This window comes from Dendrobates tinctorius, unplaced genomic scaffold (assembly GCF_039654945.1).
Source record: "Dendrobates tinctorius isolate UK_male_01 unplaced genomic scaffold, ASM3965494v1 ptg000120l, whole genome shotgun sequence".
NCBI lineage: Eukaryota > Metazoa > Chordata > Amphibia > Anura > Dendrobatidae > Dendrobates > Dendrobates tinctorius.
The window spans coordinates 24,441,473-24,463,531 of NW_027361788.1; the positions used below are offsets into that span (position 1 = coordinate 24,441,473).

Sequence of the window (22,059 nt, forward strand, 5' to 3'; positions counted from 1 at the left end):
TACCGTACACGCTCTTTCATTTCTGCTTTGTGATAATGTAGTGAGTTTACTTGCTGCCCTGAGCAAAACAAACTGTTAAAAGGGGGCTGTCCAGTATTGGAAAAACTGAAATTAAAGATTTGGCTCTGCTACATTGGTAGCCAAATAAGTGTAACCCATAAGCTATTTCTGATGGATCTGTTGTATTTCTAGCTGCGTGGTAGATGAAATGGATTTCTCCAACATGGATCTGGATGACGCGCTGAGAAAGTTTCAGGCTCACATACGTGTTCAAGGGGAGGCTCAGAAGGTGGAGAGGCTTATTGAAGCGTTCAGGTGACTCCTTTTACCACCTTTTTCTGTTCATTACACCATTAAAAGCCACTTGAGATTTGACACGTTTACATCTCTCATTGGTTCCCAGCCAACGTTATTGTGTATGCAACCCTGCGCTGGTTCGCCAATTCCGGAACCCAGACACCATATTTATACTGGCGTTTGCAATCATTCTCCTCAACACGGACATGTACAGTCCGAGCGTCAAGGCTGAGCGAAAGATGAAATTGGATGACTTCATTAAGAATCTACGTGGTAAGAAATAAGCCATGGGCACTGTCATATCGTTCACTAAATACACTCCTGAGTTTCTCCCCCCTTTTATTAGGGTCTTGGCAGGTACCTACTCAGCTGCAAGTTTTGGGGCTGAGTTGCAATGCTCAGCAAACTTAACTACTAAAATAAGGAATTTATGATCTGAGGTCTCCCGACCCCTACGGATAATACAGGCATTGGCCAGGAAAGGGGAAAAAAAAATCATACTCGCCTAGCCCCTCACTTGTACCTGCTGTTACATGTCCTCAGTGGTCCTCCGCTGCAATCCTAGCCCCTCCTTGCGCCTGCTGCCATAGCTCCACAGTGGTCCTCCGCTGCAATCCTAGCCCCTCCTTGTGCCTGTTGCCATAGCTTCACAGTGGTCCTCCGCTGCAAACCTAGCCCCTCCCTTGTGCCTGCTTCCATAGCTCCACAGTGGTCCTCCGCTGCAATCCTAGCCCCTCCCTTGTGCCTGCTTCCATAGCTCCACAGTGGTCCTCCGCTGCAATCCTAGCCCCTCCCTTGTGCCTGCTGCCATAGCTCCACAGTGGTCCTCTGCTGCAATCCTAGCCTCTTCTTGTGCCTGCTGCCATAGCTCCACAGTGGTCCTCTGCTGCAATCCTAGCCCCTCTTTGTGCATGCTGCCATATCTCCAACTTGGTCCTCCGCTGCAATTCTAGCCCCTCCTTGTGCCTGCCGCCATAGCTCCACAGTGGTCCTCCGCTGCAATCCTAGCTCCTCCCTTGTGCCTGCCACCATAGCTCCACATTGGTCCTCCGCTGCAATACTAGCCCCTCACTGGTCTTTGCTTTTCCCTTCACTTTTCGCTGGCCCCGACACATATTAAGTCAGAACACGCATCACTTCTTGAGGTCATGTAGGGTGAGACAAGTCATGACCTCAGAACATGTGTCGGGGTCTATTGGGCACCAGGGAAGAGTGATTTGAAAGATTCAGATTTGCTTAAAATCCACAATTTTGGGGAAATTAGTATTAGAAATTGATTCAGTTCTGAATACATTTGCCTATCCTTTCCTTACTAAATATATATATATATATATATATATATATATATATATACACATATACTGTGTGTGTGTATGTATATACATATACTGTGTGTGTGTATGTATATATATATATTAGTTGAAGAGCCGGCGTTGCCTGGGCATAGTAACCAACTGTGGTTAGTTATAACAAATTATAATGATTATATTGCACATAAAAACCGTGCATCTAATCCTATCCTGTGTGATACTGACTGCTGAGCCGTGTATCTAATCCTATTCTGTGTGATACTCTCTGCTGAGCCGTGTATCTAATCCTATTCTGTGGGATACTCTCTGCTGAGCCGTGTATCTAATACTATTCTGTGTGATACTGTGTGCTGAGCTGCATATCTAATCCGATCCTGTGTGATACTGACTGCTGAGCCATGTATGTATTCCTGTCCTGTGATACTGCCTGCTGAGCCGTGTATCTATTCCTATCCTGTGTGATACTGACTGCTGAGCTGTGTATCTAATCCTATCCTGTGTGATACTGACTGCTGAGCCGTGTATCTAATCCTATTCTGTGTGATACTCTCTGCTGAGCCGTGTATCTAATCCTATTCTGTGGGATACTCTCTGCTGAGCCGTGTATCTAATACTATTCTGTGTGATACTGTGTGCTGAGCTGCATATCTAATCCGATCCTGTGTGATACTGACTGCTGAGCCATGTATGTATTCCTGTCCTGTGATACTGCCTGCTGAGCCGTGTATCTATTCCTATCCTGTGTGATACTGACTGCTGAGCTGTGTATCTAATCCTATCCTGTGTGATACTGACTGCTGAGCTGTGTATCTATTCCTATCGTGTGATACTGTCTGCTGAGCCATGTAGCTAATCCTCTCCTGTGTGATACTGACTGCTGAGCCATGTATCTAATCCTATCCTGTGTGATACTGGGCTCCCCCTGCAGTCTGTGTCAGAGGGTGGTCTGTGTTGGCACGGTAATAAATTGTGTTATTTCCAGCTTTACAGAAGGACGATAACACCATAGAAATGATAAGAATAATAGGCCTCAGTTACCACAATTGTCTACAAAGAAAACTGTTGCTGATAGCAACCAATCACAGCTCATTTTTCATCTTTTAAACAGCTCTGGGACAGAGTGGCGAGTTTTGAGTGGCGACTTTTGTGTTTTAACTTTTATGTGGCGAGGTTGGTGTATGTGTGGTGAGATGTGTGCTGAGGGTGGTATATGTGTTGAAGCACGTGGTAGTGTGTGGCGCATTTTGTGTGCGTGTTCATATCCCCGTGTGTGGTGAGTATCCCATGTCAGGGCCCCACCTTAACAACTGTACGGTATATACTCTTTGGCGCCATCGCTCTCATTCTTTAAGTCCCCCTTGTTCACATCTGGCAGCTGTCAATTTGCCTCCAACACTTTTCCTTCCACTTTTTCCCCATTATGTAGATAGGGGCAAAATTGTTTGGTGAATTGGAACGCGCGGGGTCAAAATTTCGCCTCACAACATAGCTTATGACGCTCTCGGGGTCCAGAGGTATGACTGTGCAAAATTTTGTGGCTGTAGCTGCGACGGTGCGGGTGCCAATCCCAGACATACACACATACACACACACACACATCCACATTGAGCTCTCTCTATCTATATATATATATATATATATATATATATATATATGTATATGTATATATATATATATATACATTAATGTGAAAAGCAAAGAAAACGCGGACGGCACCGCTATTACGTATATGCTCAGGTGGTGTGCGGCATTCGGAGCGCTGGTAACTGGCAGCTTCAGGTGCTGGACTTGGAAATTCACAATGCTGTATATGTCCAGAGAGAAAGGTCGCACTCAACGAGCTGATGAAATTGTAACAGATTTATTGGCAAATGAATAGCATGCTGGCCGGGGAAGTGATATCGGGAGTGGAGAAAGAGCTGACAACAGCCATTTCGCGATGTCCATTGAAGTTGTATTGCCGGCCGCGTCTTTCGTACACGTATGATGGTTCTGATGTGTGGACTATTGTGACTGTGCTCGCCTTCTATTTCTGGATTTTGTATGTGTGTATGTATATATATATATATATATATATATATATATATATATATATATATACATACACTCACTGGCCACTTTATTAGGTACACCTGTCCAACTGTGTGTTAAGACTTAATTTCTAATCAGCCAATCACATGGCGGCAACTCAGTGCATTTAGGCATGTAGACATGGTCAAGACAATCTCCTGCAGTTCAAACCGAGCATCAGTATGGGGAAGAAAGGTGATTTGAGTGCCTTTGAACGTGGCATGATTGTTGGTGCCAGAAGGGCTGGTCTGAGAATTTCAGAAACTGCTGATCTACTGGGATTTTCACGCACAACCATCTCTAGGGTTTACAGAGAATGGTCCGAAAAAGAAAAAAAATCCAGTGAGCGGCAGTTCTGTGGCCGGAAATGCCATGTTGATGCCAGAGGTCAGAGGAGAATGGGCAGACTGGTTCGAGCTGATAGAAAGGCAACAGTGACTCAAATTGCCACCCGTTACAACCAAGGTAGGCAGAAGAGCATCTCTGAACGCACAGTGCGTCGAACTTTGAGGCAGATGGGCTACAGCAGCAGAAGACCACACTGGGTACCACTCCTCTCAGCTAAGAACAGGAAACTGAGGCTACAATTTGCACAAGCTCATCGAAATTGGACAGTAGAAGATTGGAAAAACGTTGCCTGGTCTGATGAGTCTCGATTTCTGCTGCGACATTCGGATGGTAGGGTCAGAATTTGGCGTAAACAACATGAAAGCATGGATCCATCCTGCCTTGTATCAACGGTTCAGGCTGGTGGTGGTGGTGTCATGGTGTGGGGAATTTTTTCTGGGCACTCTTTGGGCCCCTTGGTACCAATTGAGCATCGTTGCAACGCCACAGCCTACCTGAGTATTGTTGCTGACCATGTCCATCCCTTTATGACCACAATGTACCCAACATCTGATGGCTACTTTCAGCAGGATAATGCGCCATGTCATAAAGCTCGAATCATCTCAGATTGGTTTCTTGAACATGACAATGAGTTTACTGTACTCAAATGGCCTCCTCAGTCACCAGATCTCAATCCAATAGAGCATCTTTGGGATGTGGTGGAACGGGAGATTCGCATCAGGGATGTGCAGCCGACAAATCTGCGCCAACTGTGTGATGCCATCATGTCAATATGGTCCAAAATCTCTGAGGAATGCTTCCAGCACCTTGTTGAATCTCTGCCACGAAGAATTGAGGCAGTTCTGAAGGCAAAAGGGGGTCCAACCCGTTACTAGCATGGTGTACCTAATAAAGTGGCCAGTGAGTGTATATATATGTATATATATATTCATGGCATGTATAAAAGTTGTTGACCAAGTTGTGTGCTGGTCTCTGGTTACTGTATGAACATTATATTTTCAGAAGTGACCAAGTGTCGTTGACAGATTTTTTTTTTTTTGTGCTAACCTAGGACTGAGTTGCAGAGGACCTGTCTGCTTTATTATATTAACATCTGATTTGTAAAAATATTTGTAAAATGAAAATTGCTTTTGCTAGAGTTTGCAGTAGGCAATTCCTCTACTGTTCCTCATGGAAATATATGAATGAACTGACAACGCCTGTCTGTGGGACTGCTGGAAAAAGCCAAACACAACTCTTATCTGTGTCCATGAACAGAGAGGAGGTCAAGCGTACACCTCCGCTCCATTTGCGACTGCACTTTCCCAGACTCTGTTCATGGGATTGCTGGGGTCCCAGCAATCAACAAGTTATTCCCTGTCCTGTGGAATAACTCTTTAGTGCTGGACGCTAGAGTTGGATGGATCGATTGACTTGTCCATCTGCCTGGTCAGTAGTATCTGGCCTCTGGATGGGAGATTCACGTATGTCATACCTTCGTGCCCATGAAAGGATACGCCCGGAAGGTAAGAGATTTGTGAACCTCCCAATGAGCCATAGACTTCTATCCCAGTGTAGATGTGTCCAACTCTACTGGGACATCTTCAAAAATGATTTGAAGTCCACACCTCGACTGGTTGGAGCTTGAGGGAGCCTGTTTTTGATGTGATGGCTGATCAGTGAGGATTAAGGAACTAAATAGATTGCGGTTCTGATAATCCTGTTAATATAAACTACTGGTTCAGCCGAGCAAGCAACATAAATATATCTTATTATTCTTCTTACTGGTATACACAAAAAAAATTATCAGCAAAGGCAGTATATCTGTTTTATGGAGTTTGATGTGCTCATTCCAAAATATGCTTAGTTTTGCTCTATCATATAAAGTTTCTGAGAGAAGTATTTTTGCTATTACGTTATTTCTGCATTTTCAATGTATGTGGTTTTTCGTTTGTTATTCCTATTTCTTAATTGTGAATTTTCCTTCAGGGACAACATCAGTAAAGGTTTTAGTGAGTTTTATGGGAAGGAGTATTGACAGTGCAGTCAGCCATATTTAGATTACTGTTTTCTTAATGTCGCCAGTATATTTCCTATGCCTTATTAAAATGATGCTGCTTCATGGGCACTATACGTGCTACAGAAAAGCTATATACATTTTTTAAATCAGGACAAAAAGATTATTCAGAAAAGTGCAAAGTCACCTGCGATGATTGGAAAAAATATTTTTTTTTAGACCTGTGGTACCATGTTTTCATGTACAAATTTGTCTCTTAAAATAATTTTCTATTTGTCCTAGGGGTGGATAATGGAGAGGACATTCCCCGGGACTTGCTGGTGGGAATCTATCAGAGGATCCAAGGCCGAGAGCTGAGAACAAACGATGATCATGTATCTCAGGTGCAAGCTGTGGAAAGGATGATTGTTGGAAAGAAGCCGGTAAGGAACAAGTTGTCCCAACACCCGATTTTCCTATTAATTAATGTTCTTCTTTTTTTAACTTTCCTCCTCTCGCCCCCACAGGTACTTTCTCTTCCACATCGGCGTCTTGTTTGCTGCTGTCAACTCTACGAGGTCCCAGATCCAAATCGTCCTCAGAGGATGGGTCTGCACCAGAGGGAGGTCTTCCTCTTCAATGATCTTCTTGTGGTACGCAACAAGCTTGTCTGGTTAGGGAAGAAGAGAACGTACAGTGTGATGGCATTGGACTCCAATGTGTCTTTTTTTTCTCATTCTGTGCAGGTAACAAAGATCTTCCAGAAGAAGAAAATCTTAGTGACCTACAGCTTCCGGCAGTCCTTTCCTTTGGTGGACATGCAGATGCAGCTCTTCCAAAATTCCTGTGAGTAACATTTAATGCATAGGGATTGTCTGGCCGGTCACTTTTTTCTTAAAACAATGCTTAGAATGGGTTAAAAAATTAAAAGAAGCAATCTTCTCCACTGCAGAAAGTAGTAAGAACCGAAAGTCGTTTAATGGCCTGTCTAGACCAGCTAACCACACTTCCCTGCACACAGAACGATCATTAATACAATCATGTGTACATAAAACATGTTACCGGCAGCCTAATAGTAAGAAGTCCTATACTGGCCACCTAGTCTACCAGCAAGAATACAAATCCATCAAGTTCAAACTATAACCTAATGGGTTGATCCAGAGAAAGCCAAAAACCCCAAGTGGCAGATGATAATTGCCCTATATTCGGGAAAAAATTTCTTCCTTGTTCCACATACGACAATTGGACTGCTTCCTTGTATCAGCGGCCCATCACAAAATCTAGTGCCGATAACTTGTACTAATTTATTTGTCAAGTAAAGGCATCCAGAGGCTTGGAACTTTTGATGCCATAATGTCACTGCCTGTACAGTAAACAATTCATAGTATGCTCGCATATTAAAGAATCCCTAGTCTCACTGCTCATACAGTAAGGAATCCCTAGTCTCACTGCTCGTACAGTAAGGAATCCCTAGTCTCACTGCTCGTACAGTAAGGAATCCCTAGTCTCACTGCTCGTACAGTAAGGAATCCCTAGTCTCACTGCTCGTACAGTAAGGAATCCCTAGTCTCACTGCTCGTACAGTAAGGAATCCCTAGTCTCACTGCTCGTACAGTAAGGAATCCCTAGTCTCACTGCTCGTACAGTAAGGAATCCCTAGTCTGACTGCTCGTACAGTAAGGAATCCCTAGTCTGACTGCTCGTACAGTAAGGAATCCCTAGTCTGACTGCTCGTACAGTAAGGAATCCCTAGTCTGACTGCTCGTACAGTAAGGAATCCCTAGTCTGACTGCTCGTACAGTAAGGAATCCCTAGTCTGACTGCTCGTACAGTAAGGAATCCCTAGTCTGACTGCTCGTACAGTAAGGAATCCCTAGTCTGACTGCTCGTACAGTAAGGAATCCCTAGTCTGACTGCTCGTACAGTAAGGAATCCCTAGTCTGACTGCTCGTACAGTAAGGAATCCCTAGTCTGACTGCTCGTACAGTAAGGAATCCCTAGTCTGACTGCTCGTACAGTAAGGAATCCCTAGTCTGACTGCTTGTACAGTAAGGAATCCCTAGTCTGACTGCTTGTACAGTAAGGAATCCCTAGTCTGACTGCTTGTACAGTAAGGAATCCCTAGTCTGACTGCTTGTACAGTAAGGAATCCCTAGTCTGACTGCTTGTACAGTAAGGAATCCCTAGTCTGACTGCTCGTACAGTAAGGAATCCCTAGTCTGACTGCTCGTACAGTAAGGAATCCCTAGTCTGACTGCTCGTACAGTAAGGAATCCCTAGTCTGACTGCTCGTACAGTAAGGAATCCCTAGTCTGACTGCTCGTACAGTAAGGAATCCCTAGTCTGACTGCTCGTACAGTAAGGAATCCCTAGTCTGACTGCTCGTACAGTAAGGAATCCCTAGTCTGACTGCTCGTACAGTAAGGAATCCCTAGTCTGACTGCTCGTACAGTAAGGAATCCCTAGTCTGACTGCTCGTACAGTAAGGAATCCCTAGTCTGACTGCTCGTACAGTAAGGAATCCCTAGTCTGACTGCTCGTACAGTAAGGAATCCCTAGTCTGACTGCTCGTACAGTAAGGAATCCCTAGTCTGACTGCTCGTACAGTAAGGAATCCCTAGTCTGACTGCTCGTACAGTAAGGAATCCCTAGTCTGACTGCTCGTACAGTAAGGAATCCCTAGTCTCACTATCTCCCTAACATCACATGCAATATGCTAATAGTTTACAGAGATCCAGCTAGTGACAGGTATAGCACCGATAGTGTGTATGTGTTTGATGGGTAATTTGAGATGCCGTATGTGTCCAACCTCATAGCAATAGGTGGTTTTGTCAGTCTACTGTGCCCTGGGCTGTCCTAACCTGCCATGTATTCTTGGCAACAGATTACCAGAATGGCATCAAACTGCTCTCTGCTGTCCCTGGTGGTGAGAGGAAAGTACTGATAATCTTCAATGCCCCAAGTCTTCAGGACCGATTGAGGTTCACCAGCGACCTACGAGAGTCTATTGCAGAAGTCCAGGAGATGGAGAAATATAGAGTGGAATGTAAGTGTGCCGCTGCGTGAGCATGCTGGGAATTGTAGTTTCAAAGCCGCTGACCCTGGACTGTTTTATCACATGCCTAACCCATGTGGGGTTTTTTTTCCTATTTTAGCTGAGCTAGAGAAGCAGAAGGGTGTGATGCGTCCCAACACTTCCCCCGGGCCTGGGATTAAAGAAGCCGTCAATGGGACTCTGGGCCGTCCAAGTCTGGATGACACATATGCACTAGGGGAAGGACTGAAGAGAAGTGCTCTTAGCAGCTCCTTAAGAGACCTCTCTGACGTTGGTAAGCATTCCTCTATGGAGAGACATCAACATCCATGCCATCACTCATAAACACCCCCATTGTACATGCAGACACACCTTAGGGAGTAGACATTAACCATGGAGGCAGCAAATGAGGACAAGTCTGGTACATTTGCATTACGGTTGGATTGGTGACGGTTCATGAACTTGGGTCCCCACCAGTGCTCAAAAAAATGGAGACCCATTTCACTCAAGTCTCACATCAGGCAACCCCAAAATGGCAATTAACCTCCCTAAACATTTATATAGGGCATCTACTGAAATCACACCAGGCAAGTACAGCATAACTTAATATTTAATAAAAAAACCACTTTTATTTGATATGCAAATGAGGGCGTTTTGGTGCACCCTTGGTGTGGCCTATGCCTTGGTGCACCTTCATGTCCTTCTATCTGCATAATAGAGCTGGTTGGGGGGAACGGACTCTCTTTAAGGCTCCAGTTTTTACAGAATATCAGGGCCCTGAAGAAAGCCATAGTTTATGGCTCTCTACTGGGCTCATTGTTTCATAGGATATGAAAAATGAATAAACTCCATCAGGTTGTGTTAGAGTTTCTGTAATTAGATTAGACATGTTGTACATTAAATATGCATTTCCTCTGATCAGTCTTTGCCTTATTAACTTGACTACAAAGATTATATTATTCCTTTTGCCTTGTCAGAGTGTTTGATACAATCTGTTAGTTCAGCAGGCTATCTGCCAACTTTATAATGAGCCAGATCTTAGCCACTTAAAATGCCAAAGTTAATGGGCCCCAAGCCAGGTGATGAATATTACCAAGCAGAAACTTAAAGAGCAACTAATCTTGTGTTTTAATTTAGTTATTGATCAGCCTTTGCAAAGTTATGAATCTTTGTAATATACCCCATTACTTTTTTCCTACCTTCTCTTGCAAATACAATACCGAAAGTGATGTTTTACCTACCAAGTTCATGTTCTTTTAGAAGCCGCTTTGAACTGCTGCTCTAGCAAGAATCTGGACCCAAAAAATATTTACTAACACTCTCCCAGTCTGAGAGTGGTGAAGGGGATCAGAGACTCTCACACAGGGAGAGCGGTAGTAAAGTTCAGCAGTTTAAAGCAGCTTCAAAAGGAGCATGAACTAGGCAGGTAAAACAGCACTTTCAGCAAAGATTCATAGATTTGCAAAAGCAAACCAATAATGAACAAGAAAAAAAAACATACTCTATAAATCCAATAGAGAATTTTGTAGTTTAGTCTGCATTTATATCAACGGAATCATAGCTGACCAGGGTCAACAACTTTCTGAAGTTTTTATTTTTTTGTAATTGTTTGCTACGGCATTAGGGTGTAACAAAGGGGTGTGTTTTGACAACATTTTTTGATCACATGACAGATTTGAAGGGGGAGGCTCTGCAGGCAGGTTTTTTTTTGCAGACACGCACAGGACAATCAGGAGATGGAGTGGGACACATCTGAGCACCACAGATTTTTTTTTTTTAATATGTTTATCAGTTACAATTTTAATATAAAACAAAAAGTTAAGGAAAAAATGTGTTACCTTTGAGAGGTTATCTAATACATGTCAACATCCTGTTGTCTTCCAGTGTCTGTCTGCACCCCCTAACACATGTGTAATAATTTATTATCTAAGCAGTTAATACCACTCAGATGTGAGCCACAACATCAGATTTTTCCTCCCAAGATAAAACAAATTTGCAAGCTGTGCAGAACTTTTTTTCCAACTATGACAGTATTAATCTTTCCTTGTAAGCGCCTAATATTGGGGGGTTTTCACATGGTTGACAGTGCTTTTGTGTGTGATAAATGATCCCTGCGCTCCCTATCCTATTGCTGGTGCACTGGGATCCCCCGATTATGAACTGCACATTGATTTCTATGTAAACTGGAGACTTGCTGCCACCTTGTGGTGAAGTGATGACATGATAGGTCGTAGACTAGGCACAGAAGGCGCAGGTTGTGTGGGCAGACGTGCAGCGAGTCAGTACCCGACAGATTGCAACCTCTCGGGATGCAAAGCAGTCATGTACCCAGTTAGCACACATAATGGCCTTTTATTCTCTGCATATTCTAGTTTCTTACGGTTTTCTACATTTATCTATTTCCACCTGTGTTTTCATTCCCATACGCATGCCCTCGGCACTCTTTCTGTGGTGTACAATCCAGTCCCTTGTTTTCCCTATTGGCCTTTCCTTCTCTCTCACCTATTTATCCATTATGTCCCCACTTTTCTTCTTTCTCCTGCTCTTTAATGCTTGCTTGTTACTAACTTGATGCTTAGGTAAGAGAGGGAGGCGTAACAGCGCGGGATCTCTGGACAGCACCATCGAAGTAAGTGCTGCGATTTAGATGCATGTGATGTCTGTGTATACATGTATCCCCCTGCCAACTGCGTCAGTGTTGTGGGGACAAAGGGATAACTCCTCTTTAGCTCCTATAGGTGCTTGGGGTTGGGGGGTGCATGCAGGTGACGTTGTCATTGCAGCTGTAGTCAAACCTGCCTTTTTTTTCTCTCTTCCCAGGGATCTATCATTAGCAGCCCTCGCCCCCACCAGAGGCTTCCTGCTCCACCGCCACCTCCTCCCGAAGAGTACAAGGCTCCAAGACCGGTGTCCAATTCTTCCTCATTTCTGGGGTCTTTGTTTGGAAGCAAAAGAGGGAAGGGTCCCTTCCAGAACCTGCCCCCAACCTCCTTGCCACCTCACCCTCACACTCCTCCAGGACTTGATGGACAGTCGAAAATTCAGGCTTTGCATGCTCAGTACTGCCACAATCAAGGGGTGCTTGCTCAACCCCCACCACCCTATCACTCTCAGCCGCCATCTTCTGCACCACCACAACAGCCACACCAGCCTCCCCCTCCACCGTCTCATCGTTACCACGTGCCGCCATCGTCTGCTCAGTTTACATTGCAGCGCCCTGGTCAACAGAAGAGACCACCCGTAGGCGCACCACCCATGACACCCAGTTCTCCGCACCCCCAGTATACCTTGCATGGCCGACACCCTTCAAACCAGCCGCAGTCTCCGTTACCCATGTATGGATCTGTGCCCCAACATCCCATGACGCACACGTATCCCCAGCACATGCACCAGTCTCAGCACTCCATGCAAAAGCAACCGCCGAAGCACTTTGTATTTACCCACCACCCTTCTCAAATGCCTCCGCAGCCGCAACGCCCCCAGCAGGCCCAGTATACACCCACCCCATATACCCAGCAGCACACCCAGTCTCCCTGCTCGCCTATATCTCCCATTCCGCCACATCCATCCTATCCACCGCTCCCTCCTCCATCTCCGCATACACCGCACACTCCCCTCACACCACACTCCCCTCTGCCTCCAACATCCCCCCTACCCCAGCATGCCTCCCATCATCCTATGGGAACAAATACATCCCAGGGTAACCCTAAACAAAAACCAGGTAACAGAATCAGCACGGTGGTGTAAAAGCAAGGACCAGAGGCGAATAAATAAGCATGTACATGGGGAAATGGATGAAGGCTCCTGGCTGTTCTCCCCTGGCTCCATCAGCACTTACTGAGACGGAGACACGGCCAGTAATGTATTTATTCACTGGGACTATGATATGTGAAGAAGAGACTATGTATGCCCTAATATATGCATCACCCTCGCATTCCCTTACCTGCTCTGAAGTCCTATTTTTTGGGGGTGGGGGGGTGTTACAAGGCTCCCGAGCCTGGAAGGACAGGTAATGGTGACAGGTAATAATGCAGAATCATTGTGTGGTCATTTAGCGAATGAATGACGAGAGCGCGCTTGGGTATTTGGAAGTTACAATGGGTCTAAGTCGACCTGGCTGCTAGTGCTGTAGGGGCCCGTGAATGTGAGAGCGAGGGGGGGCTAGCATGGGCACTAAAAAAAAAAAAAAACACTCCAGGTCTGCCGCCTTCCCCCAACCCGGAGCCATCCATGCATCGTATCCAAAGGGTTTGTTCTGAATGGGCCCTTATTAAACACTCCCTGTATATGTGCAGTTCAGGGAATATACCACTAAATGACGCAGGGAATGGACCCCATTATTCAGCATTATCAAAAAAAATGTATATAGCAAAAAAAAACCTAATGTTCTGGGCATGTCCCATGTCATTTCTGCACAATCAATGAGCAGCGACTGCTTTCATAAGAAAACTATATACAGAGTTCTATGTATAGAGATTAAAGATGTCTATATTAATATATATAGTGTAAAATCCTTTGTACGAGGTAGGACGTCTGCGTCACCTGTAACATTTGTACCATCTTCTACGTCAGGCAGGTGTATGAGCTCGAATAGAAGCCTGCAGATATAGAAAAAAAAGTTGGACGCACTGGATCATGCGTCATCCTAGCAGCCGTCAGGTAAACCAGCTTTCAATTTAGAGAGTATCCATCATACTGTATATACACAGCAGAGGAAGCTAAAGGGGCTAGATGGACTTTAATATGCTAAAGGAACTGTCCAGGATTAAAAAACAAAACATGACTTCCTTTTTTTTTTTTTTTTCTAAGAGAGCGCCACACCTGCCTAACAGGTCACGTGAGGTATTGCAGCTCAGCCCTATTGGCTTCAGTGCAGCTGAGCTGCAATATTGGAGACAATCCGCCAATAGGTTTTGGTGCTGGAAGAAAGCGACAGTGTTTTTCTAATGCCTTTTAGCAGAAGAGCACAAAACGTTCATTTTTTACGGCTTAACACCCCGAAGGCCTGGACTAGAGACGTCCTCCCACTATGGGTTTGCATATGCAAAAAAAAAAAAAAGTTTGATCACTGCCATCAAGCAGAAATCTTAAAATGCAAATTAAAATGTGACAAGAGTATAGGTATAAATTCAACCACATCTCTTGAGACGTGATTCAGGATAGGTCATGGTCCCATTACCTGGGCTCTGGGGATCCATAAGTGATCAGAAGCAGGGATGGTTAAGCAGGTGGATCATCTGATTGCATATTTTTTTACACAACATTTGTAGCTCTGGACTTAGTCTTTAAAATCTCGAGAATCGTTTCTATTGTTATGTTGCGTACCCCTAGCAAGGTGTTAGGACGTCTCTATACAAGTAGCCATGGTCATGAAGATCTAATCTGCTATATTACGCACTCATTTAAAAAAAAAAAATATGTACTGTATTTAAATCCTCTTTTAAAATGCCAGAGAGCCCCTTTAACGGAACCAATATTCACCCTGTCCACTCCCCAATGACAGAATTGCTACTTCCACTGAGGATACATGACCGGAAATCCTGAAATCTTCCATTGGTTCTAGAACAAGCGGGATGTATTCTCCATTGCCGGTCTGTATGCATGGCATGTATAGCTTTGCACTGAGTATTTAGGTAAGGAATGCACAATTAGGATTGGGGTTCCTGCACATCTACATAATTGTGATCAGGAGATTCTCTATACGGGTTCACTGAGTCATATTGGACCTCAAAATAAGGGATCGCCAAAAGCAATGCAACAACCTGCACCTTGTACCTATTGTTTTTTTTTTTTTTTTTTTTTTTATTTTCCTTAGGAAATGCATTTGAAAAGGGAATCTGTCAGTAGGTTTTTCTATGTATTCTGAGAGCTGCATGATGTAGGGGCAGAGATTCCAATTCCAGCGATGTATCATTTACTGTTCTGCTTGGTGCAGTCTTGATAGAATCCATGTTTTCTCTGCTGTAGATGTAGCAGTGCTCAAATGCTGAGCCCTGTATAACCCCGCCAACACCACTAGTTGCTTGCACAGTGTAAACAGGAAGCTGCCAATCAGTGGTGGGGGGCGGGGTTACTCAGATTAGCTGGACTGTCTGGCACGGCACATCTAGTCCGACTGATAATCTCCTGCTGATAGAACACTGATTATATCAAAACTAAAACAAGCTGCTGAACAAGTGACACATCACTGGAATCAGGCTCTCTGCCCCTACATTATGCTGCTGTCATAATAAATGGCAAAAATATGCTGACAGATACCCTATAAGGCTGGTTTCACATTAGCGCATTTTCAGCGCGCGCACGGCCGGGGGTAGCTCCGCCCCCGAACCGGCTCTCTGCCCGGCGTGCCCACCCCTTGCTTGTAGCGCCGCCTACTAGCGGACAGCGGCGCCTGCGATCGGCGCACCCTATCTTTAGCATAGGGTGCGCAGATCGTGCGCAGGCCGTGCGCTAGTTGCGCTTTGACCTGCGCTGCGCACTTTTGACGGTGCGCCGTGCGCGCCAAAATCCGAAAAGTTTGATTTTGGCGCGCACGGCGCACCGTCAAAAGTGCGCAGCACAGGTCAAAGCGCAACTAGCGCACGGCCTGCGCACAATCTGCGCACCCTATGCTAAAGATAGGGTGCGCCGATCGCAGGCGCCGCTGTCCGCTAGTAGGCGGCGCTACAAGCAAGGGGCGGGCACGCCGGGCAGAGAGCCGGCTCGGGGGCGGAGCTACCCCCGGCCGTGCGCGCGCTGAAAATGCGCTAATGTGAAACCAGCCTAAGGCAGCAAAGTAAAGGAGACTTAAAAAATGCAGCCTTAAAGGTGTTCTCCAGAACATTGCAACTACGTGGTGGGTGGCGTGAGCACTTCTGCCCCCAAGAGCAGATCTGGGGGGTGGAGCAAGACTACAGAAACAGATGAATTATATAACATACAAACTGAGAATTATCAAAACTGTTGCAAGGGAAAGAGTCAGATTCCAGTGCTGCTTTTTTCATAGACCCTTGGAGGAGTAGAGGCGGGTGTTGTATCATTATTCCTTGTACTAGTCTTGATAAATCTGTGAGGTGACGAGGAGTGAGGCATAAACACACAGAGCTGTATATAGATACACGTTACCTAAAAGCAGAGAAGCATCTGTAGCCCCAGTCCCCTAGATCTGTTTTTTGGGGACACAATTGGTATTGCGGATGAAATACAAAATGCAATCTCATCCAAGTCCCACATCAATCCACTTTATAACTGGGATAGCACCTGTTAAAAGGGGTTGTCCCATAAGCGTCATTTATTACCTATCGAGAGGATAGGAGATACTCTACATGTATAATTTCTAGGGATCTGACCACTGGGACCCCCACAAACAAGAGAACTGAGGCCCCAAAGTCCCCAGTGTGAATGAAACAGTGGGCATGTGCGACCAAGGCTTCATTCACTTCTACTATGAGACAATCATTCATGTAATCGGTCAACCCCCTAACCATCACACATTTGATCATATCAATTTCTGACAGGCAAATGGGTCTTTTAACATTTTCAGATGTGATTTAAATAAAAAAATAGGATTTTATCAAAAGGGTACTTCACTTTTTCGAAATATTTTCTGTCTCCTAAAATACAACTGTACCCCTTAAAGTCTTTAAATGTTTTTGAGAAGTTGGATCTCTTCTTTTGGATATGCAGTTGGGGTGATTTGTACAAATTTGTAATGGCAGGCAATGTAACATTATAGAAAATACATATATGTACTTCAATGGCTGTAGATCCTCTGGGGCGGGGCAAGATAGATTAAGAAACATTCATTGAAAGATAGGTGCCAACAAAAGGGTGTGACATGCGCCAAATCCGCAAACCCCTTGTGCCATGAATATTTTATACATTACGTGTACAGTGGCTGTGGCCAAAAACGTCAGAAAGTTCTAGTGTGATGTTCTTCAGCCATGAAGGAATAAGTGTTCACAGCTGCGAACATTTTGCTTTGGACACTGTTGTGTCCAATCCTAAATGTGGCCCTCCTGCTGTCGGTGCTGCTGACAGATCACCCAATTGTGTTACCAAAACCAGGAACCCGACTGATCCAGGCTACATGCATAAAGCTGTGCGATCCATAACCCTATGGCCTCCACGTAATATTTACTGACCTCACTGGAAATGTGATAAAATGCAGATTTTTATAGGGTTTTTTAATTTTATTTTGAAATGACTAATTCTGTATCCAACCACTCCATTACTCATATGATGCCACTTAGAAGCCATGTTATATAGCAGAAATAGTAATTTCTGTGACCCAGTGAATGCACTTTAAATGAGGTGACTTCCTCTTCATCAGGTTTCCCAGTATATTTAGGTTTTAGGGAATGTCAATGTACTTGTGACTATGTGAGACTCCTTTATAGATTTATATGTTGTCAGTAGTCTGTAAAAACAAAAACTTTCATACAGTGGCTATCAAGAAGAGAATCCACTGCATATTGTAAGAAGAATTAGACAATGTTTTTAAAATCACAAAAAAATCCTATTAGACCCCATAATGCTGAAAAAAAGACTCAGCAGCAAGTGTTCAGTTTCTCTGCAGCACTCCTAAAGGAGAAAAGAAGCATTACAGTACTCACATTTTAAGAAATGGGATGCCTTCGTTATGCATGGACATGTAGGGTCCTCCAGAGTAAGAGATGCTCTTTATTAGAAGTTACTAAATAGTAAGGTTACGCCCTCTATTAAAGGGTTTTTTCTCATTTTAAATAGGGAAAATTAAAAAAAAATTGCAATTTATTCCTTATTAAAGACACGCTCCATTGTGAAGGAGAGAGGGATTTTTTTAGCTCTATTGCTTACTACTCTGCCTAGTTTACGGGCCACCTCTGCGTTTTATCAGCAGTGGCCAAGTCTCTAAAGCTATGAGCACAGCGCCTACAAGCTCTTTGCTATAGAGATTGTAAGAGCTTCTCTAGATTTGGATGGGTCTCAAAATGATGAAATCAGCTAAGGATCATGAATTATGGTGGCAATCAATTATGATCATGGCTATGGTACTAGACCATTTGTATCAGGCTGATGTAAATTATTTTATTGGAAAGAAAATGTGGGGGGGTTTTCCCTTTTTTCAGTTTAGTAGTCATGGATGTCATAGGTTTTACTCAATTACTGTCCAAGAATTTACATGTGAGGCACAGCTTTAAAGTGGTAGCTGCAATATGGAAGATATTTTTCTATAGACATTTTTTTTCTTTCTATGGACCCCAATAATACAAATTATTGAAATGAATTAAATGGAAGTGGAAAAAAATGTATCAATGGACAACCCGAAGTTCAGTCGCCGTCAGACATGGTGTTTCTTACACCATGCCCACAGTGGTAGATATCATAGGCTATAAAAAATCAATGGGAGCTCATCACTTAGTCACCATAGGACATTGACAGTTTAACATTTGACAGAACATATCAACATTTTTCTAAAAATCACTGTAATTCTCAGGGTGTCCTGTAGGTGGTGCCTTTATTTTCTCTCCTGGACTGAATCCCTCCCCAGAGGTTCTGCCATTATGACCAAATTCAATTCTAAAAGCAAATTTTAACCCCTTAACGACCAAGGGTATTTTTGGTTTTGCATTTTTCCCTCCCCTTCTTTCCAGAGCAATAACTTTTTTATTTTTCCGTCTATATGGCCATGTGAGGGCTTATTTTTTGTGGGACGAGTTGTACTTTTAAATGACACCATTGGTTTTACCATGTCGTGTACTCGAAAACGGGAAAAAAATTCCAAGTGCGGTGAAATTGCCAAAAAAGTGCAATCCCACACTTTTTTTTTTGCTTGGATTTTTGCTAGGTTCACTAGATGCTAAATCTGACCTGCCATTATGATTCTCCAGGTCATTACGCGTTCATAGACACCAAACATGTCTATGATCTCTTTTATCTAAGTGGTGAAAAAAAATTCCAAAGTTTGCTAAAAAAAAAAAAAAAAAATTGGCGCAATTTTCCATGATCTGGGGTCGGGTGAGGGCTTATTTTTTCCGTGCCGGGCTGACGTTTTTAATGATACCACTTTTGTGCAGATACATTCTTTTGATCGCCCGTTATTGCATTTTAATGCATGTCTTGGCGACCAAAAAAAACGTAATTCTGGCGTTTTGAATTTTTTTCTCGCTACGAGAAAAAGTGATCGGGTTAATGCTTTTTTTTATCGATAGATCGGGCGATACCAAATATGTGTATGCGGGATTTTTTTTTTTTTACTGTTTTAATATAATAATTATTTTATTTTTATATAGCGCTAACATATTCCGCAGCGCTTTACAGTTTGCACACATTATCATCACTGTCCCCGATGGGGCTCACAATCTAAATTCCCTAACAGTATGTCTTTGGAATGTGGGAGGAAACACACGCAAACACGGGGAGAACATACAAACTCCTTGCAGATGTTGTCCTTGGTGGGATTCGAACCCAGGACTCACTGAGCCACCGTGCTGTTTTATTTTGATTGGGGCGAAAGGGGGGTGATTTGAACTTTTAGTTTTTTTTTATTTATTTTTTATTTTTAAACTTTTTTTTTTTTTTTTTTTTTTACTTTTGGCATGCTTCAATAGCCTCCATAGGAGACTAGAAGCATGCGCAACCCGATCGGCTCTGCTACATATGGGCGATGAGCAGATCGCCCATATGTAGCAGATTTACTGCTGTGCTTTCAGCGCCGACCACTGGGTGGCGCTAAAAGCCATATGCCTGGAACAACCATAGATGTCTCATAGAGACCTCTGGTTGTCCAGGCAACAAGACGCCGACCCCCGATGACGTCCTTTCCGGCCCGGCGGCTGGAAATGCCATTTAAATGCCCGCTGTCAGCTTTGACAGCGGGATTAAACTAGTTAATAGGCGCAGGCGAACGGCGATTCCGCTCGCGCCTATTGCGGACACATGTCAGCTGTTCATAACAGCTGACATGTCCCGACTTTGATGCGGGCTCAGCGCCGGAGTCCTCATCAAAGTAGGGGAGATGTCCAATGACGGACTGTGTCGGTCATTGGACATTAAGGGGTTAAATAAAAAAAATATTTAAAGCATATTTGGGTAAGACTACCCTTGGATGGTAGTCTACGAAACCCCATGGACCCAAAGAACCTTTATTTTTTATTTTTTTTGTTACTTGGGTCTGTTTCGGAATGCTGTCATGCTAGCTTGAATGTTTCCGGCATGGGTGTGTGATACTCTGCAGGCCATTTCCATTAGAGATAGGTGAAATAGATTTTATATTCATCATGACTTGCTTTTCGGTTCCCAGACAGGGCCAGTACACTCCATTATTATTTTTTTTATTTTCTTTTATTTTTTTTTAATTTAATTCCTCTTAATGGCTTCTGTTCCCTTCTGTATGCTCATAGCATGTTTGTGGTGTGCTGCTTGCAAGCACAACACTGCTGTACAGTTCTGGATGTGTGTATAGACTATATATGATAAATATTTCCTATGGAATGGTTATCCAGCCTGTGCCGCGTGAGGTGGGAGGAAGGCCTATAGGGAAATTATGGGTTATTTTATATATTTTTTTTTTGTGGGACAGGTATCTTGTCCTTATTTTTAGTTGGTTATTTTATCTTAGATCTGTTTTTATGCCCACTTTTGGGACTGATTTATTTTTGTGTCTGGACGTGAATGGGGAGGGGGGAAAAAAATGTAAAAAAAAAATCCTATGACGTATATATGAAATCCAAATGTATATATTGTGTATATTTAATGCTTCAGAAATGGAAAAAAAGTCTGTTACTGGTGTGTATTTTACTGTGTCCTTCATTTATTTCATTTGGTGTCTATTTATTAAGCTACGCCCTGTATTATAATCTTTATGTATAATCGAACTGCCAAATAACTGGACTGAAAAATTGCAATAGAATCTGGATGATTTCACTTTTGCTAATGCCAATGCCCTCAATTTTTCATGCTTTCCGTAATCGATCGCTATGGAGGCTCATATCAGAAATGCTAACACAATTTGCGAAAATACAACATTTCTTTTCTGCCTTTGCCAGACATTAAATTGAGGTTTTCATTGTAAAATGACTGTTCAAACAAAGTACAAACTCTCTGTGCACCCTTGGGGTGACCAAGCAGTTCAGTGCACCTTCCCACCTACTTGTTTTGCACCACTTCAGTCTTTGCCTCTTCTTCCTTTACTGACAGCTCTGGGTTCACAGGATCCAGAGAAGGTGGGACACAAGTAGCTGGGAAGGGACACAGAAGTGTTTGGCCACACCAAGAGTGCACCGAGCATGTGTGCTTGGTTTGTACAGTCATTTTCTGCATACACTAACAATGGACAAACGTGGCGCGGTTTGTAGAAGGAAGCAGCTCAGTTTCATTCTCGTGTATATTCCTTTAAGCTAAAGGGTTACTAATGGTTTTTAAGCAAAAACGGGAATGGTTCCCTGCAACACGAACAAGAACCGTCAAGCATTGACTTTTTTATGATACCCATTAGGTCTAAAGAAAATGGATTGAATAAGTACCAAGGTTATTTTTTTTCTTGTGGGATTATAAAGCATATTTATTTTATTGAACCCTGGGGAAAAAAAATCTACAAAATAATACTGTATATAATATTGACAGCCTGCACCGACCACTAGAGGTAGCTAAATCCATATGGATTTATACAGATACTAAGGAAATCCTTAAGAAGAGCGCTCTCCCTAGTGGCAATTGCAAGTACCTAGTGAGGAAAACTACAGCTCTGGCAAAAATTGAGACCACTGCACAGTTTTATAAAAATCAGCTTCTCTACATGTCTGACAGCCATTCCAATCCACTGTCAGTTGAATTCCAATCAGAGGACACCTCATTCTACTTAATGTGCTTCTGATTAGGTGATCACCTGAACCAAATCTTATTTAACGAAGGAAAGTATGAAAAAAAAAACCATGCTGTGGTGTTCACAATCCTCTTGCAAAAGGACAAGCTGGATGGCAAAACATGTGCTAGATCCTAAAAGTAATAGAAATGAAAATATAACTTTTAACCATGCCAAAGGAGTTGAAAAGCAAAGTCTTGAG

General features: G+C 43.4%; 1 protein-coding gene across 14 annotated transcripts in view; it reads left to right on the plus strand.

Annotated features, from left to right (window-relative positions):
* The window catches only part of IQSEC2 (IQ motif and Sec7 domain ArfGEF 2), a 201,730-nt gene extending 188,197 nt beyond the window's left edge, over window positions 1–13,533 (plus strand). For 10 of the 14 annotated variants that reach the window (XM_073590952.1, XM_073590941.1, XM_073590942.1 and 7 more), the window contains 8 exons: window positions 193–315; window positions 404–570; window positions 6,304–6,653; window positions 6,747–6,846; window positions 8,885–9,046; window positions 9,156–9,329; window positions 11,614–11,663; window positions 11,855–13,533. In XM_073590952.1, the coding sequence (XP_073447053.1) occupies window positions 193–315; window positions 404–570; window positions 6,304–6,653; window positions 6,747–6,846; window positions 8,885–9,046; window positions 9,156–9,329; window positions 11,614–11,663; window positions 11,855–12,781 (2,053 nt within the window). In that variant the 3' untranslated portion in view covers window positions 12,782–13,533. The remainder of the gene's footprint in view (window positions 1–192; window positions 316–403; window positions 571–6,303; window positions 6,654–6,746; window positions 6,847–8,884; window positions 9,047–9,155; window positions 9,330–11,613; window positions 11,664–11,854) is intronic. The other 4 variants (XM_073590943.1, XM_073590948.1, XM_073590950.1 and 1 more) reach the window with 2 other exon arrangements.
* Window positions 13,534–22,059: the final 8,526 nt, after the last annotated feature.